The sequence below is a fragment of the Tetrao urogallus genome (genome assembly GCF_951394365.1).
Source record: "Tetrao urogallus genome assembly, chromosome: 5".
In the NCBI taxonomy this organism is placed as follows: Eukaryota; Metazoa; Chordata; class Aves; order Galliformes; family Phasianidae; genus Tetrao; species Tetrao urogallus.
In genome coordinates, this window is record NC_136818.1 from 34,885,639 (window position 1) to 34,902,923 (window position 17,285).

A 17,285-nucleotide genomic window follows, 5' to 3' on the forward strand; every position below is an offset into this window, starting at 1 on the left:
ATTTATAAGAAGTGACTTATAAAAACACTATTCAGACATTCTGTATTTGCAGAAGATTTCACAACAAAAGCCATTCCACTCATAAGCAAACAAACTGAAATAAGGCATCTTATTTAGAACCACCAGCCCTGCAAATTCAGTCTGGCCTCTGAGACTCTTTGCATCTCATGAATCACCAGTAATAAAGCTCTGACAGGCAAAATGATGCCCACGGCAACATCTGTGCCACTTCACTGTTTACAGCAGCACAAAGTCTATCTGACTGGAACTAAGCAAACAATTCTGTCTCCAGCATCATCAACAGGAAAGAATTCACCTCCCTAAGCTACAGCTGCTCTCCAGTATTAGCTGGAAGATTATTAGCAAGAGTGCCAAAACCCACAAGAGCATATTAGTAAAGTGTTGTGCCATATTACCAACTGCAGGAGCAGTTGGTCTTTAACTAAAACACAGTACACAATATCCATTGTGCCCAGTTTTCACAAGAGATAGAGGGTAAGAGTGAAGGAGAGGGTAAAGGATGAGCCAGCACAAAATTACAAGCAAACATGAAAAAAGAGATAGTTGAGCACGCATGAGCAAACACATGCAAACAAGCAAGAAAGCAAGCAAGGCAGATCTTGCAGCTCAATCAGATGAGATAAAACAGTCTCTAAGTGCTTCATTTCCAAGCTTAGCAAATCTGTCTTCTACTGAATTATTACAATTCTTTAATCTGGAAAATATATACATCTTCTCAAGTCAAAAGGATTCACACAAGTGACCACTGATTACTAAAAGATAACAGCAAGGGCTAAATCCTGATCCTGTCGAGATCATGAAATATTTTCACACTAAGAGTTAGTACAAAAGACCTTCTAAATAACATAGCAGTTACTGCTGAGGACAGCATATCCTCTAAGTATGGTTTGTAGATTGTTCCCTGATAGACACCCCTCAGCACAATCAATTTTATGCATTTTGCACATTTCACCTTATTGGAATGAACAGGTGAAACAGGCAAATAGAAATGTCTGATGGTTGTCAGTGTTTCTAAGAAATAATTAAATACTATCCTAATATTACATCTAACAGGCAATTTGCAAAGCATCACAAAGCCATCCAGCTAAACTATATAAATATATATTGCTACATGCAGCAACCATGACCATCAAGTGAAATTTACAGTATTTCTGTACTACACTTTGACCTATCATTTGTAAAGTGATTTTGCAGCCCGTGGCAAAAAGTTTTGTTATTTTTCTTTTTTCAGACTAGGGTACATTAGAGACTGGGTACTTTTACTCTCCTCCTCAGTTGCAGACCTTTTAACATGAGGAAAAAATGTATTTCTAATTTGAACAAAAATCAGCTACTAGATATTGAGGCACAACAAGAACAAAATTTAACGCAGCCTTGCAAATGAAGTCAGCATTTTGCAAGCCATCTAAATGCATCTAAAGGGCAATTTTACTTAAGTATTTTAATGTTTTTTCAAAAAAAACATTCTTTTTTCTTTTCTTGAACCTAACAAAAGTCATACTTTTCTTTTTCAGTTTAACACTTCTAAAAATCAAAGTGTTTGCCTGCTATTACAGAAGCACTGGAAATACCATCCTCCATGCCTCCAGAAAGCTTTCTGTAGTAACCACAGCTTCAAGCTCTGTTTAAAAAACAGAAATGAAAGGAAACAAAGTCAAATGGATATGGCTACTCCTGTAGTTTTTGCAATATCTTACAAGAAAAGAAAAAATTTAAGAAAAATTACCCCTTATCTAATCATGAACTGCCATACTGTGTGATCTACCAAGTTCAACAAGACTAATTAGTTTTATTCTGTACTATTTTATGAAAACAGAGTTTAAGAACATAGTTATTTTCAACACGAGCTCATTCGCCACATCCTAATCAGATAACATTTAGCAGAGGTGCTAACATGTATGTATTAATTGAGCCGGTTTTACTTGCTTGGAGCTAAACGATATTGAATTCAAAAGAGCCACATGCAGGGTCAGAAGACACAAACTCAGAGGGACCAAGCCAAAACACCTGAGTCAGTACTGATGGTGGAGACAGGATGCCAAAAGGTATGCTTCTGTGCCAGTGCCTAGCTGAATTTTTGGAATATCTGCTCCAAATATCAAACAAAAGTCCATGACTGTTATGCACTGGTATAGAACTTAAAACCTCACATCAAATTCAGCTTCAAATCAAAATACAATTGTCATTAATTGTATCAAAACAGTGGCTTATTTCACAGGCATCTCACTAAATCACAGTGCATCAAAAGCAGCAGTCAGAAACACCATTCTGGACACAGATTCCAAACAAATAATTAAAAAAAGAGGAGCCAAGATATTAAACTTAAAAGCATTTTAGTGTCTGTGTTCATTTTTGTTAAGCACACACTTTCCACTGGAAATCCCTTCATTGTGTCCCGTGCTTTGCGTTAGAAAAGCAATAGATTAACTGCCTTTCCAGAAGACCTGCTCAACAGACCACAGGGCAGTTTACCACAAAAACCATAAAACAGTGACAGGTCTGAGAAATGAAAATTCTGTATCTTTCTCAATTTCATTTCATTATCAGGCAAAGGAAGGTCACAAATTGATCTAATCCCTTCAACGCTGAATTTAGAGGGTATTAAATACCTTTTAAAAACAGACAGCTGCCTTAGGTAATCCTCTCTCATTGTCTGTCACAGACACATAGGTTCCTGCCATTTACAAAGACATTTCGATTCCATCACTTCAGTCAGATAACACACACTTTCCAAAGCAGGAGACAGAACAGCCATTCCTTAAAGAGTTTCAAGTCAAAGTAGCTTCATGTTCCCTAACTTTTTCCAATTCTTCAACAAAATTTTATTGCAAGCAAAAGTTAATAGGCTGAAGGAGTCGTTTACCACATCGATATTTCAAAGTAAGCTTTGTATTTTCTCTGCATTCGCAAACCTTTCTACTCCCTTACAATATTTCTCCAAAAACTGGATTAATAGGATTCATAATCTGAATCGGTGGTGACAAGGCAATATATGTAGAAAATGAAGTTTTCACACTGTTTTTAAGCCCTTAGTGAAATTAAGATACTAAACACAAGACCAAATAGAAATACTTCAACTTGCTTTAGACTTGGCAAACGTGTAACCAAAACCGCTGCATCACTTCCAAAATCCTTTTTTTTCTTTTAGAGGAAAAAGGAAATTATGCTATTTATTTAATAAAAGGGTTAAAAAAAAAAAAAAAAAAAAAAGAGTGTGAAATAAAGTCAATTTTGATGAATAGCTTCTCTAAAAGAAATTCATCAGAGCTGACCTAAACTCAGTACCTTTCAGCCTCCCAAAATTCAGTCTCTGCTTCATTCATTATTTCTCCTCTCTTTTTCCCTACAAATAATCCTGCTCATATCAAAAACCTCAACATGCACACTGGATGCATGAGAAGGTAAGCACATTTCCTTCTGTCTTACAGGAGACTGAAGCATTTAGAACTGTAACAGCTTCCAGTTCAAGACAGACTTGAACTGTGGAAAGGTTTGTTGCTGAAGAGTGGGAAAAGCTCTTACTTAATTGCACACATCTGAACATCATCAGCACCTCCATACTCTCTCTTCATAAGAGGTAAAATTAGTTGAGGTAATTATTACTTATCATCCCAATTTGGTCAACTGAGCTGGAGAGAAAAAAAGTCCTAATAGGCAGATGTTAAGATCAAAAGAAAAACAAAAGGAAGGAAAAGGTTGGTCACAAAGGAATGAACTCCTCACCCCTTCCCCTCAGTACACTTACTTGGTACGCTCTTATTAAAGACTGCACAGCAAGATGATCTTCAACAAGTTTTTCAGCTTTCCCCGGTGTCCGGGCCAGGCCATGGCTCTGAAGAAATGATGCCTTTCTTTCCAACTGATCTGGCAGTTGAGGATCATACGTTTGGCCAGCATTCGCATTACGGAAAAACAAATCCCAAGACTGGACATGTGTACAGAGAAGGAAGGAAGAAAATTCCTTACCTCAGATGAATATTTCAATCAAAAGCAGCAGCTTCAAGCTACTAATTGTATCTCACTGCATGACAGTCTTAAGTACAACTAACAGCAACAAAAGAGCATATTCAATGCAGGATAAAAGCTCTATCTTTTCTGCCTCTGTAACATCATAAGCAATGATAAGAGACCAGAATATACCAAGCTAGAAGGATGCCAGAAAGGTCATTAAGTCCAATATGTAAATGCTCCACACCTTTGCAGCATCTCCATGTTTTCATTTACATAGAAACCTTTTTGTCTGCCTTCTTAGACTGAGCTTACTCAGTGGAAAACTCCAACAATAGGAGTGCAAAGCACCCTGTTACAATATTCATTCACAGGGCAAAGCTGATTCACACAACCAGTAACAGGTATAAAATCGTGCTGTTAATAAAGAGCTACTAAGACTCTAAAACTGAAAACCTTAATAATTGAAATGAAACCATTCCTTTAATGATACTTAAATAGTTCATGATATTTAAGATACTCAATGAATATGCTGACTCAGTCCTTAAGAACTTTTCTTGAAGAAACCACTCTGCTGAGTGAGGTTTTGGTCACTTCCCTGCTAGCTCAGGACACCTTACTATCAAAGAAATCACGGCCCAGGTTTCAGTTGCAGGTGACAACTTCAGAAGAATACACATTTCAGAAACAGAATTAAAACAAAAAGTTCACCTATACTTTTGTATAATTCACTTCAAATATTCATTGCAGAATACACAAAGGAAAGAAAATTATGTAATACCAGTTAGGCAACAAGAAAATATTTTTAAAATTATGTTTTCATTAATAAAGACAGTCTTCACACTGATATTTCTGTAGGTTTTAAGGCATTCAGGAACACTATGAGCAGGCCAACCTACGGTGGCAAAACCTCACTCGGTTTTCCAAGTTTAAGTTGTAGAAGTAGGTTCAGCACTTACTGAACCTGTGAACAGAAACTTCTTCATGAACATGAGCATAATGCCAGAAAGAAACTCTTCTAAGGCACCTCTTCTACTCTGTTATTAATATGAAGTTGCATTGCTACAAATATCATAAACATATTTAATTATCCACCCTCCTCTTAGGCAGGCTTGATATAACACAGTCTCATTCGTACACGCCTTGCAAATCAAGACAGGCAGATCACACGTCGTGGTTAGTTTTAGGAAATAAGTCATGCTTACCACCTTTACTCTTCTTTGCATCACACCTCACCTGTCACAATTAGATTAGAAGTCCAAATTCATGTAACATCCTATAAATGGTCTTCAAGAGTCTATCAGTATAACTGTATTGCCTTTGGTATTCTGTCTATATATCTTACTCCACGTTAAGAACCACATTGTTATTCTACACCTATACAACACACGGTCGGAGAGACTGCAGGTCCCAGACCATGGTAAACCAAAACAATATCTTTGTGTTGAAAGTAAGGCTACGTAGACCGCAAGAATTATTTTGTCAATACAGATATTAATTTTCATTATTTTAGTAATTTCCAAACACACATTTCGAACCATGACAAATCTGACATTCATGCAAAGTTTAAATAAAGAACGTGTTTTGCTTATCTCAGGGTTCATCTCTTCCCAGCAGAGCCGATCGTATTTCTTTGTTTTGTTAAAAGTTATCACAGCACAGTCCCACAGAAAAACTGAGTATTAAACTAGTGGACTGCTGAGACATCTGCTAATAAAATCCAAGCAAATTTGCCCAAGAAGCTACTGGGTTAAGAGCAAACATGGGATCCCTTCTGCATGCAAATTCACAAACAACAAACAAAAAGAAACCTTCAAAAGGTTCAAATATGAAGACACCGACAGCTAAGAGAGAAGGAAACTACACTATTTCTTAGCATGTTTTTGAACTTATTGATTTGTTGAGCCGGTTTGACATTTAATCAGAGGGGAGGGAAAATATATCATTTGGCTACAGAAAATTAGTTTTTTCTAGACATCCATCCATCAAAGCCTTTAAAAATTTCTGTAGTGCCTTTCAAGATTGATACCAGATTATAGTCCTCAAGTCTTGTGTATTGATGCCAGTTTCTGGCAACAGCATTTACCAAATGACTGAAAAGACATAAGACAAACTTGGTCTCACAGCGTACCTAAAGGTTCTCAACTAAATTTAAATTTTAATTAAATTTAAAATATGGTAGGGAGAACTTATAATAGAAAAACACATCTATACACATCTATGAGGGAAAAAAAAATAAATCTAAAGTGGCATAGAAGTGATACATGATACATTCTTCTGCTTTTTTTCTGACAGCAAATCCCTACTGCAGTTAACCACTATTTTAATTTCTCAATTAACGCCATACAATTCAAGAGATTAAGTGGCGATATCTTACTCATATAATAAACAGCATTACACTTCAACAACTAAAACATCTGTTACCTTGCCAATGTTTATTTTTTCCCCTAGTGACATGATATTTATCAACTGCACTAAAAGGAGTAAATCCTTAGAAAGACACACACTGAGCATCACTACATAAAAACCAAACAGAGGAAAAAAGTCAAACAGAGGAACAAAACCACCCTTTTTCCAAGTATGCACATCAAGAAAGTGATTACATTCTCAAGGTAAAGCAGCTGCATACAGGGTAATATGGAAGACGTTATGTACTCAATATCCAACCATACAATTTGTAATTAATCTTGTGATAGTTATAACTGAGCTTTGTCAAGCTTCTGCTTTATGATCTATGGCTCTGACACCACAATTCAAGCAGAAATAATGATGCCTTTCTCAAAGCCCACATCATTTTATTCTGATTGTTGTTTTGGCTACTTTAAAGGACAGGAAAATTCAGAAGACAAGGAAAAACAGGAAACAATCAGGAATTGATTTGCACAATGAATAGAAGCTCCTACGAAATAAATATATGCTAGAAAATACATATGCATGGTATTTAAAGAAAGGAGACATTCTTAGGATTAAGAATGTTTTAAATATGTTTTCAAATAAACATACATGGCAAGACATACCTAATCAATGCGGGGAAAACCACTTGAGGAGCCTTGACTAACTGGAGTTTCTAAGTAAAAGTAAATAATGTGATCTTAAAAGCCAAGAAAAATAATAATAATTTAAAAAGCCTTTTCAGCTCATTAAAAAGGAGAAACATCTCTGTTCATAAGAAGGAACCACCTATGAGAAAAAAAAAGGAAGGAGAATATAACATGTAAAAGCCTAGCACAAGTTGTGTCTCTGAGCAACGCAGGATATAATGGATAAATAATGAAATCACCGTTTTCTGTAACAGAATGACAAAATCAGAAAATCACCTTCTGCCACACAGCTATGGCATATATTTTCCTTATCTTTAAGAAAACAAAGTGACTAAAGTTCTCAGCATTTTGTTTTTTCAAAGGCTCATCTAAACAATTTCTGTCAATAAAGGCAGTTTAAAAGAAATCAAAAATTAAATTCACTGATTAAACTAAAATTTAAAAGTTACGTGTGATTACAGCATTAATCTCGTCTTTCAACTGAAAAAAAAAAAAAAAAAAAACCATCAAAAAACCACAATTATTTAAGCGTGAAGATTCGTAAAGTAATTCTGTCAATCATTTAGCTTTATACTCATAGTTCATTCAGTTCATTACTGCTCCGCTACGAGGGCGGTGGGGTCAGGGAGGCTCCCGCGCTGCGGGGACACGGCGGCGCAGACCTTTCAGCACCACAGACAGCTCCCGGCGCTCCGGTAGGTGACAGCGAGCGCCCGGGCTCGGCGCTACGACTGGCCGCGCTGTAAAGGGTCTGGATGAGAAAGGCCGCTCCTCCCAGTGAAAGAAGCTTGCTAGAAGTTGATGCAACTTAAATACATATTTATATAAAGACAACACCTCAAGTAGCACTGAGGGATGTGTTCATACGCACAGCATGCTCACAATGAAAGGGTTGATAACAAACTATACCACCAATACCAGATGAAGGCCTCATACATTACAGTCAATAGATTGACACAACACGCTGCCTTGCTCTACACTGGTTGTCAATGTAACTGGCAGCGACAAGAAGACGAATCAAAGAGAAATAGCATGAGAGAAGGAGCCACCCCTGGAGAAGGTCTCTTCAGCTGCAAGTTAAGGAACAAGACAAAAGGCCTGGCACCCGGCTGCTATTGGAACAACATTCAGTGTCAAGACTCATTACTGCCTTTTTAATCTTTTTCATCAAGATCGCACTCAAGATTCAGAAAAAAAAAAAATAGTTCCAGAACTGCTTATTTCAGTCCCCTTTTTTCCCCTCTCAACATGCATCACTTGCACGTTATCCATCCTGCACATTCCTAGATAGATTATCAGACCTACAGCAACAGGTTGTAAGTGATATTTTGATGTACGTGCCCCAAGAATAAGGGAACATACAACCGATTTGGTAAAACACTTCACATTGCTTCTGCAGAAAATTAGTCATTTGCCTTAGAATTTATCTAACTTCCATTTGCTTCTTAAGTTAATAATATACATGTATCATTGTAAGAAAGCCTTCCTTGTCAGCAGAAAGCTTATTAAAAAGAGTAAGTCCATGTATTTTGCCCATGGGATATCAGCAACAGTCTAAAGAAAAACAAAAAAACCAACAACCAACAAGTATCTGTAGTCTAGAGAAAGACAATGGAATTAGTTCTTTCCAAGATTCTTAAAAATTTTTAATTTTTTTAAATAAGGTTATGACTTGCACAGTTACCTGGAGAAACATACATTCATCTTCTTTAGACAGTTTAGAAGCAACAACATCAACATAAGCTACTGTATCATCTGATACAAACTTACCATGATGAGCTAAAAATTAAAGGTATTTTATTTCTTTGATCTTTCTCAAGATCTGATCACTTACTTCGCAATCTGCTCTAAAAACCTTTACATGGAAAAATGCTGAAGGTTTCTGAGTAGCTCACTATTTCTAAAATGGACTTCTCATTCTTTCAACTCAGGTCACTAAGCTCACAGCTCCTCTATACTTTTGTTTTGCTGCAATATCACATCTTAGATCAATCAATATGTGGGAAATTAGTTTCACATTTTTCATTTCATACAAGACTTTTTTTCTGGTTTTAACTTGCCTTATAAGAAGTCCAAAAAAATCAATTCTACTCAACCTAATAGTATGATTTACAGTTAACTTTTTTACTCACCTTATGTACACTTTGAGGGTTTTCAAGCCACGCATAATACATTTCCTCCACATAATTTGAATTACTTCCACTCAGGAATGGCTCTGAGGTTCCTGATGAAACATAGCGTTGGCTATGGAAAAACACCCTCCTGGCTACATCTGGCTTTCGCAGAGTTTTAATGCCATGCCACTTCACCGTAGCTGCAAACAACTTCATATGACTCATTTTTGTTTATTAAACAGAAGATCCAAGTCTATTAATAAGACAAAAACAGAACTAATTTAAAAAAAAAAAAATCAGCAAATGAATTACAGACACATTCAGTCTCACAGCAAAAAGTTACGTTTCTGACTGGAGTATTTTTTAACAAAGCCCTTTAACATGTAGGCATGAAGTCATTGACAGGAGAGAGGCCACTCCACGACCATCTGTAGAGCTACACTTACAGCTGTGGAAGTGCTGCTGATATCTATCCCCCACACGGAGCAGCTCATGTCCCAGGTTCTGTAACTGGTAACAGCACCCTGGTTTCCAAAGCAAAAGCAATCACAACTCCACTTGCACCGTGTGCCCCCTGAGCCCAGGGTCCCTGGGAATCAACAAGACTGCTAATCATTGACTTTGCTGGAGCTCCTGGCAACTGTAACTGCAGTCAATCAGCTGAAGAAAGATGTGACCTCTTACAGAGCCTAACAGGGGTAGGTTCAAGAAACAGTTCCAACCACAAGCACTGTGGCTGAAAAAAAAAAAAAAAAAAAAAAAATATATATATATATATATATATATATATATATATATATATAATGCCACGTGCAATGATGCTAACAAAATAATTATATACCACTAATAATAAGCATTAGTTAAGTCTTCATATTGACATATTCACTTGCCATTTCCTATTTCACAGATTCAAACCTTGTTATACACTGACTTGCTCCTGTCTCAACACCTTGCCCATGATAACAGCTCCTGGCAACTGCAGGAAGATAAAAGCTCCTAGCACTAGTTTGGAAGCTGATTAAGTCCTGCAAAAGCTCAGAACAAATGGGACAACAGAGTTAAAAATAAACTGTCCCTACACAAAATTCTTTCTTAAGGCATAATAGCACTAAAACCACTATAGATATGTAACACAGTCTCATAGAATTTAATAAGATTCACGTGTTTCAACAGTAAGAATTGAGATATCAGCAGGATTTCCTATCTATGCCCATCCTGCCTGAAATTATTATTGCACACTTTACTCCAGGTGAATCTCACCCTCTACTACAAAACATCTGTACACGTACCACAGGGAATGGAAGTTTGTTTCTAAAGGGTTACCTGCTCTCATTTAAAGTGCTTTGCTGAGATAAAAAGGAATTAAAAGAACATTGTATTCCAGTTCATTGTATTTCAGTGGCAAACTTCTTAAGTACATGTAATTTCACATTCCTTCTTGCTAAAATACCTGCCTGGAGATGTGTGTATCTGTCTTCTAGCAATAAGCAAAACAGTTTATAAGGGAGATTTGAAAATGAATGCCAATTCTGCATACAGCATTATATAATCAAAACAAAGTTTATTATTGGTACCAGTCACTTCCTCCAACCCCAATTTGAATTTCACAATCCAATCTTAACTATTAACATAGAATCTACAAAGACAGATATGCAATACATTTCTGTGGAGGTATGAAAATCACAGGTGAATAAAACAATTATTACAGACATTATTCCAAGTAAATCTCCAGTGTGTTCATAGAACATCCTGGCACACCCAGCCTTGAGACTGTCAGTCAAAAATCAGCACACAGGACATGCAGAAGCTGTTAGGATTGCTCCACTCTGTTATGTTTCCTAAATCAACTCTGAAATGGAAACTGTGACTGACAGGGAATCAAGCTGAGCAAGAAACAATCAAAAGGAAGGTATTAATTGAATTGCTACCAGAGGTCAAAAATAAGAAAGAAGCAATAAACCAGATGAAGAAGAACCTGATATTTAATGCACCAAAGCACCTTCAGAATGGTGAAAGTAAGTGAAAGCTGTAAACAGGTGAGAATTTCTCCAGTGCAGTTCTGCAGTACTGTGTGCAGACGCCAGGATGCAAGCCAGCTTTCACCTTGGCACTCTGAAGCCATGACGTAACGTCAAGGACAGCCTTGTGGACTGTTCCAGTCAGGTTTCTAGAGGATATCAAACAAACAGCAAGGCACTGCCAGCATTTGTTCTGCTTTCTTCTAGATTGTATTAAACAAAGATGTTACAAAGGCAGTCGCACATTAATCAATATTCTCCTGGTACTGCCAGCACCAGTACTGCGTTTCCTTAGACCTCAGGAGCCCTGATACCAGTGCTAACAGACGTTCCTTAGGACTTGCACCAATTACACAAAAATGCTCATTCATCCACTACCGCGTTCATTTTCTCCTACATGTTGTACGCAATTCACTCCGAGAGCTCTTCTTTGGATAAAAGAATTCTAATAGAATAAGGCTGGTAGGTGGAAAACAATGAAATGTAATGAACAAATTACACTCAAAAACTTGCAGTGGATCACTGTGAATAGAGGGGCAAGCATGCTGCCGCTCTACATAAAGACGCACAATTGCCCAACCAAGCAGGACTGCAAGAAACTCACAGGCCACTCATTTATCGCAGGGCGAGCCCTGGGGCACCTCTAGTGCTTCAGGGCAAGGAGCGCCTCGAGAGCCCAGCCTGCCAACGAGCCCTGAGGCCGGACGGCCGGGAGGCACAAGGCCGTTGGTTACCCTTCCATCCCCGCAAGGCCACGACCTGCCGTGCAGAGCCCCGTCCTCACAGCGAACCCTCATCGCGGCCCGGAGCCGCTGGGGCTGCCGCGGGGCTGCGGTCCACCTTCCTCGGCCCGGCGGCCGCCGCTCAGCGCCTCGCGGGCAGGCCGCGCTCACAGCCCGGGCCCCCGCCAACCCTCGCGCCCGGCCCACCCCTACGAGCCTCACCCCCGCCCGCGCCACCAGACACGGGGCCGCACTGAGGGAGCGGCGAGCCCCGGGACCGTTACCTGCGTTACGTGAGGCGCGGCGCGGCGCCGCGACCGGTGCGTGCGCTGAGGTCACGGCGCCGTGCACACCGGAGCGGCCGCCGCGCCCAGGCCACGCCCTCCGACCCGCCGTACCTCGGCGGCGCGCGACCCCGGCGCCATTTTGGGAGGGTCGCAGCCGTGCGGCGTCGCTGAGCTCTCAGTGACGCGCTGACGGGGTGGGCGGCTGTGAGCGGAGCGCTGGAGTGAGGAAGGAGCGCAGTGCGGGCTGTTCCAGCAGCGCGTGTGAGGGCGGCTGGAAGCTTCTTAAGGGAGATGGGAAATGCCCCAAGGACGTCCTGTGTGCCATCCAGGATGAGGATGGGCAAGGTCCGGAAGCAGAACAGCTTGCCTAAGTGCCTACAGCTGTGTTTAAGGCTTTTTTTTTAATTGCCCCAGGTTATGTGGCCGAATATAAAACGCAAGACAATAGTTTTAAGTGTTTGTTTGCTACCCATATATTTATTTCTACCTTCCGAGTCTTCCATATTTATTTCTACCTTCCGAGTCTTCCTTTCCTGGATGTCCATGAATTCTGGGCTCCTCAGTTCAAAAAGGCAGAAAACTTCACAGAGCATCCAGCACAAAGAAGATGAGGGGCCTGAGCACCTCCCATGCAAGGAAAGGCTGAGAGATCTGGGTCTCATCAGTCTGGAGAAGAGAATGCTGAGAGGGGTGCCAAGCCGATCAGTGGCACGCAGCAATAGAACAAGGGGTAATGGCCACAAAATGCAACACTGGAAGCTCCACACAACCACGAGAAAGAACTTCTTTACAGTGAGAGTGACAGAGCACTGGGACAGGCTGCCCAGACAGGTGGTGGAGTCTCCTGCTCTGGAGATATTAAAGACCAGTGTGGACACCTTCCTGTTCAACCTGCGTTAGTAGGGACGTTGGACGCAGTGTCTTCTAGACGTCCCTTCCAACCCCTACGCTTCCATGAAGTTATTAATGCCATTCCATTATAGTCTGCTGTAGTTCAGACACAACATATTTGTTGATTTATACAGCAAAGTGAATGTGTGAATATTTAACACCAACGGTTAACGTGTTTCACGATACAGTGTACTGGGAATAGCCTGCCCAGAAAAGCACCTTACAGGGATGAGGCTGGCAGAAAAGGGGCTGCCAAGCTGCAAAAGGGAGGCTCATCAACCCTGTGAAATGGCACGTGCTAGGCAGGTACTTGCAGACAGCCAGGTGCTGACTGAGCCTTCAGGCAAGTGGTGAAATATTGTTGGCTGCTACATTTACTGATTGAGTTTTAACCTTATTATGAGTAGACAGAAGCCGTCTTTAGAGCAATCATGCTACGCTGACTGAACATAAATGCAATTAAAAATTATAGTGAAGATGAGCAGACCTACCTTCCATCTCAGAGGGAAACCCACATGTCAAAGGCGACTTGGAATACCATTGCAGTGAACAGGCCCCACAGTAGACAGTTGCCTGCTATTTTTGTACGGTTCCAGTTTTAATTCTTAAAATTTCCATTCACAGTTCTAGCTGTACTTGCCCATTTGTTTGCTTATCCCTTCCTTTTACTCACCCCTAAAGGAAGACACGTACACCATCCTTGCTTCCTGCTGAATTGTCACACTTTCAAATTGTCTGGGATGAAAGCCCATTGGTGGAATGAAAGCTTAGAAAATCTGCAGTTCAGAGCAGACACAGAGCCATGTTTGACAGCTTGCTTAGGGTCGTTCTCATGCCAGCTCTATATCAAAAGAATTCATGTTATATGTTGAGGAAGCTGTGCTAGATAAAATATGTGATACAGGATAACTATGATAGTACCCCTGAAATGGAAGTCAGATAGGAAATTTTCTGTTGTGTTGAAAGACATGCCGCCTCAACCGTGGGTTGTTTTTACATTTATCCTTACTTTCTGTAGTGTGTCAGCTTTAATCTGACACGCTTTCTTCTTTATTTGTCTCATGTCTTAACTCAGGCAGGAATTAACAGAACTAGAACCACCAAACCGAACTACATTTTAACAGGACTAGAACCAATTTGTTCTTGAAAATTAAATGTGTTGCCCTTCAGTTCTCTTGAACAGCAAGGAGCATGATTTGACTTGTCATTTTTATTACTGCCTAACATCGTATGACTGTAATGCCTTGCCTCTGTCCTTGCTTGGTTTGGCACATTGGTTTCCTTGCCAGACCAGCAGCTACTTGCAATCAGCACCGAGGTTCCTGAGGTTAATTGCTTCACACAACTCTCTCAATAACACAGCATGACTTCTCAGTAGGTTTGTTCCTTCAAAGGGTAATCTCATAGGAGGTGGTCTGGATACAGGATTACTCAGAGAAGGACAATCTCATTAAGAGCTCCCCCTCCTGAGACAGATACATTTATTTATGTATTTTTGGCAACTCTTCATTGTTACCAGTAATTTCACTAGAGACAACACTTATCAGAAGTTCTCTTCAGCCAAGCACAGAAACTCCGTTTTACTTTATTTCCTAATATGTCTATTACAACTGAAGTCTAAAACCACAGATTGATAGATTCACATCTAAAGTACCATCTCTTAAAGCAAGACGATTGTGAAATGGTAAAACACGGACTCACTTTGGGCCTAACAGTAGAGACAGTGAATATCCTATGATGTTTGCTCAAGTTGGCTCAGGTGGGTTCCACTATCTAGGACTACCCTTCCCTGCTTCTTATCTTAACAGGTGCACAGATTCAGAACATTTTGCTTACTATTACAAAGTCAACAAGTGAAACCACAACTCTGGTGCACCGGTGGCAGATTTCCCTTCACTTCAGTGCTTTCTCTCAGTCTCTTATATGTTCTCTTTTTGTCAAGCGGTATCATTTATCAAACTTTTCTCCCTCCCCTGTCCTAGACAGGAGAAGCATATTAATTATCTATGACATCTCAGCAGCTAAGTGGTGAGTTTCATATTGGTGATTTGCATTCCATTTGCTTGCAGAAACCTTGGCTTTGTATGCCATGAATTTCTGTAATATCCCTGACTTCCCAAAATAAATATGGGCTGCTGAGTATCTGAGGAGCACTAAAATCACCTGTAACTTGGTGCTTCTTCTTGTATTGGGTAGGCTAAACAGGAGTCAGCCACAGCCTGGCAGTGAGGACAAAAAGCACGCCAGGCTGTGCTAACAGAAGCACAGCCAGCAGCTTCAGGGAAATAATCACTGTTCTTCCTTCAGCAAGTGGGATAAATGGGAGCAGTATATAAAGAAGACAAAGCCATGCTTTCTACCACAGTGCCTGGCAGGAGGGTGAGAGACTCAGAAATGGTGATGGTTCAGTCCAGATAGAAGTAAAATGTTTTTCACTCAAGGTTAAATAAACAGCAACATAATAGATTTGCCATAGTTGGAGTTTCAAAACCTGACTGGACAAAGTCCTGGTCTGACTTCAGTGCCTTGAGCAGGAGGCTGCTCTGGACAATCTCCAGAGTTCCTTCAAGTGTGATAGGAGTATTTACCTTTCATACCAATTTCACAACAGAAACTAATGTTAACAACTTCACACTTATTTGGTCTACAGATATTCTTACGTACAGTTTTATATGGAGAGCATTTAACTGGTTTTCAATTGTCTTCTCTTCTGAAATTTCTTTCTGTGGAGGAAACGGTATCTGAGGAGAGTAGAATGTTTTATCTGAAAGCCCAGATAAGTGGAAGACTGCTTCTCAACTGATTGTGGACAACAGGTTGTTTTCAAGTAACTTCAGTCTCCAGGCCATATTCCTAAGTGGAATCACACTGCAGGACTCTAGGTGGGCTCTGGCCAAAGATCCATCAGCAAGAGAATAGCTAGAGAATAGCTTCAAATGAAACTCAGTAGAAATTTAACTGGATTTCAGATGTTTGTGAAATGCAAAACGTCCTGCCAGCATTTGGTATGTTAACAGTGAGTGAAGTGGTACTAACTGCTTAACCCAGAAAGAATTAGAAAAACAATATTTTTTTCTATTTTAACAACAGATTATGAGAAAACTGCTAGAAAATTGTTTTAGTATTTTCAGGTATTTCATGAGAGAATCTTAACAAAAATAGAAATCTTTTTTCTCAATAGCTTCCTTCTACCTACATCTAAAATACATTGTATTTTTTTAATATCATTCTTTTAGGAGAAAATAAAACTTCATGGTAGCTGACATCATCATATATGGCAGGAAAATTATCCTCAGCACTTAGTCTATACCACTGGCAGTGTTTTCTTCAGAAGGACCTAATTTGATTTTTAATGCTCTTTATCCTAATGAGGGAACGTGTAATTATCTTACACATGAGGCAAGATAGATCTCCATCAGTTAAAACTTCCAGGGCGTCTGAGATTTGCAGTTTTCCCTGGGAGTAAGGATTGCTAATGACGCTTTTGAAGCTACAGTGGCAGCGTCTGATTGTAATTGCTGAAAGGTGACTCTTGAAGAGGTTTATTTGCACTAATCAACACCATGTTGTGCCTCAAAGCTAGAGTTCTCTTAGATGCACTGTCCCTACCGAGTAATACAGCAGTAACCAAACAACATTTTCTGTTTATTTTTGTTCTGGCACCGTGACTGTTTTCCTAATGGGATCCTTTGAAGCTGCTCTCCAAACCTGTTGTACAGTTAAAACTTCATAATTTCTTTCTAACACTTTCTTCCTGCAGCTCCTGCCCCCTTCAGCCCTGCTGCCTGAAGCCAAGGGGACATTTATGAAAAGTGTTAATGTAAAATGTCCAAGGGTTAAAGAATGGGTATCTATCACATACAGTGTAACAATCATTTCCTGTTTTCCTAAATGGTGGCCATTTGGAAGTACGCATAGTGCTGGAAACAGCTAGGCACCGTCAGAGTGATTCTAGTTTGTAGCTGGAACAGCTTTGTACTTTTAATCTTTGCTGCCTGTATTTTACTGCCAAGTTGTTCTCCAGTAAAGTAAGAAATAGCTTGCACATCTCAGTTATCGAGGTGAGCTAACTGTTTATGTTTCACAACTGCATCTGCTATGAAAATAGTGGTGACGTTGTAGGAAAATATACAACAGCCAAAGCTTGCCTCAAGCATGCCATTTTTTGTGCTTGTTTTATTAGCTCAGCATTAACTGTTCTCATTTTGCTCTAAATTCCTTTTAGGTTTTGCTTTCATTACAT

The 17,285-nt window shown here is 39.7% G+C and overlaps 1 protein-coding gene across 3 annotated transcripts in view; it reads right to left on the bottom strand.

The window, feature by feature from the left end:
- Positions 1-9,349, bottom strand: part of OGDHL (oxoglutarate dehydrogenase L) — a gene marked incomplete at both ends in the record, with an annotated part of 48,851 nt that extends 39,502 nt beyond the window's left edge. For 2 of the 3 annotated variants that reach the window (XM_079536180.1, XM_079536179.1), the window contains 2 exons: positions 3,767-3,946; positions 9,143-9,349. In XM_079536180.1, coding sequence (XP_079392306.1) covers positions 3,767-3,946; positions 9,143-9,349 — 387 coding nt within the window. The remainder of the gene's footprint in view (positions 1-3,766; positions 3,947-9,142) is intronic. The other variant, XM_079536181.1, reaches the window with a different exon arrangement.
- Between the last annotated feature and the right edge of the window lie 7,936 nt (positions 9,350-17,285).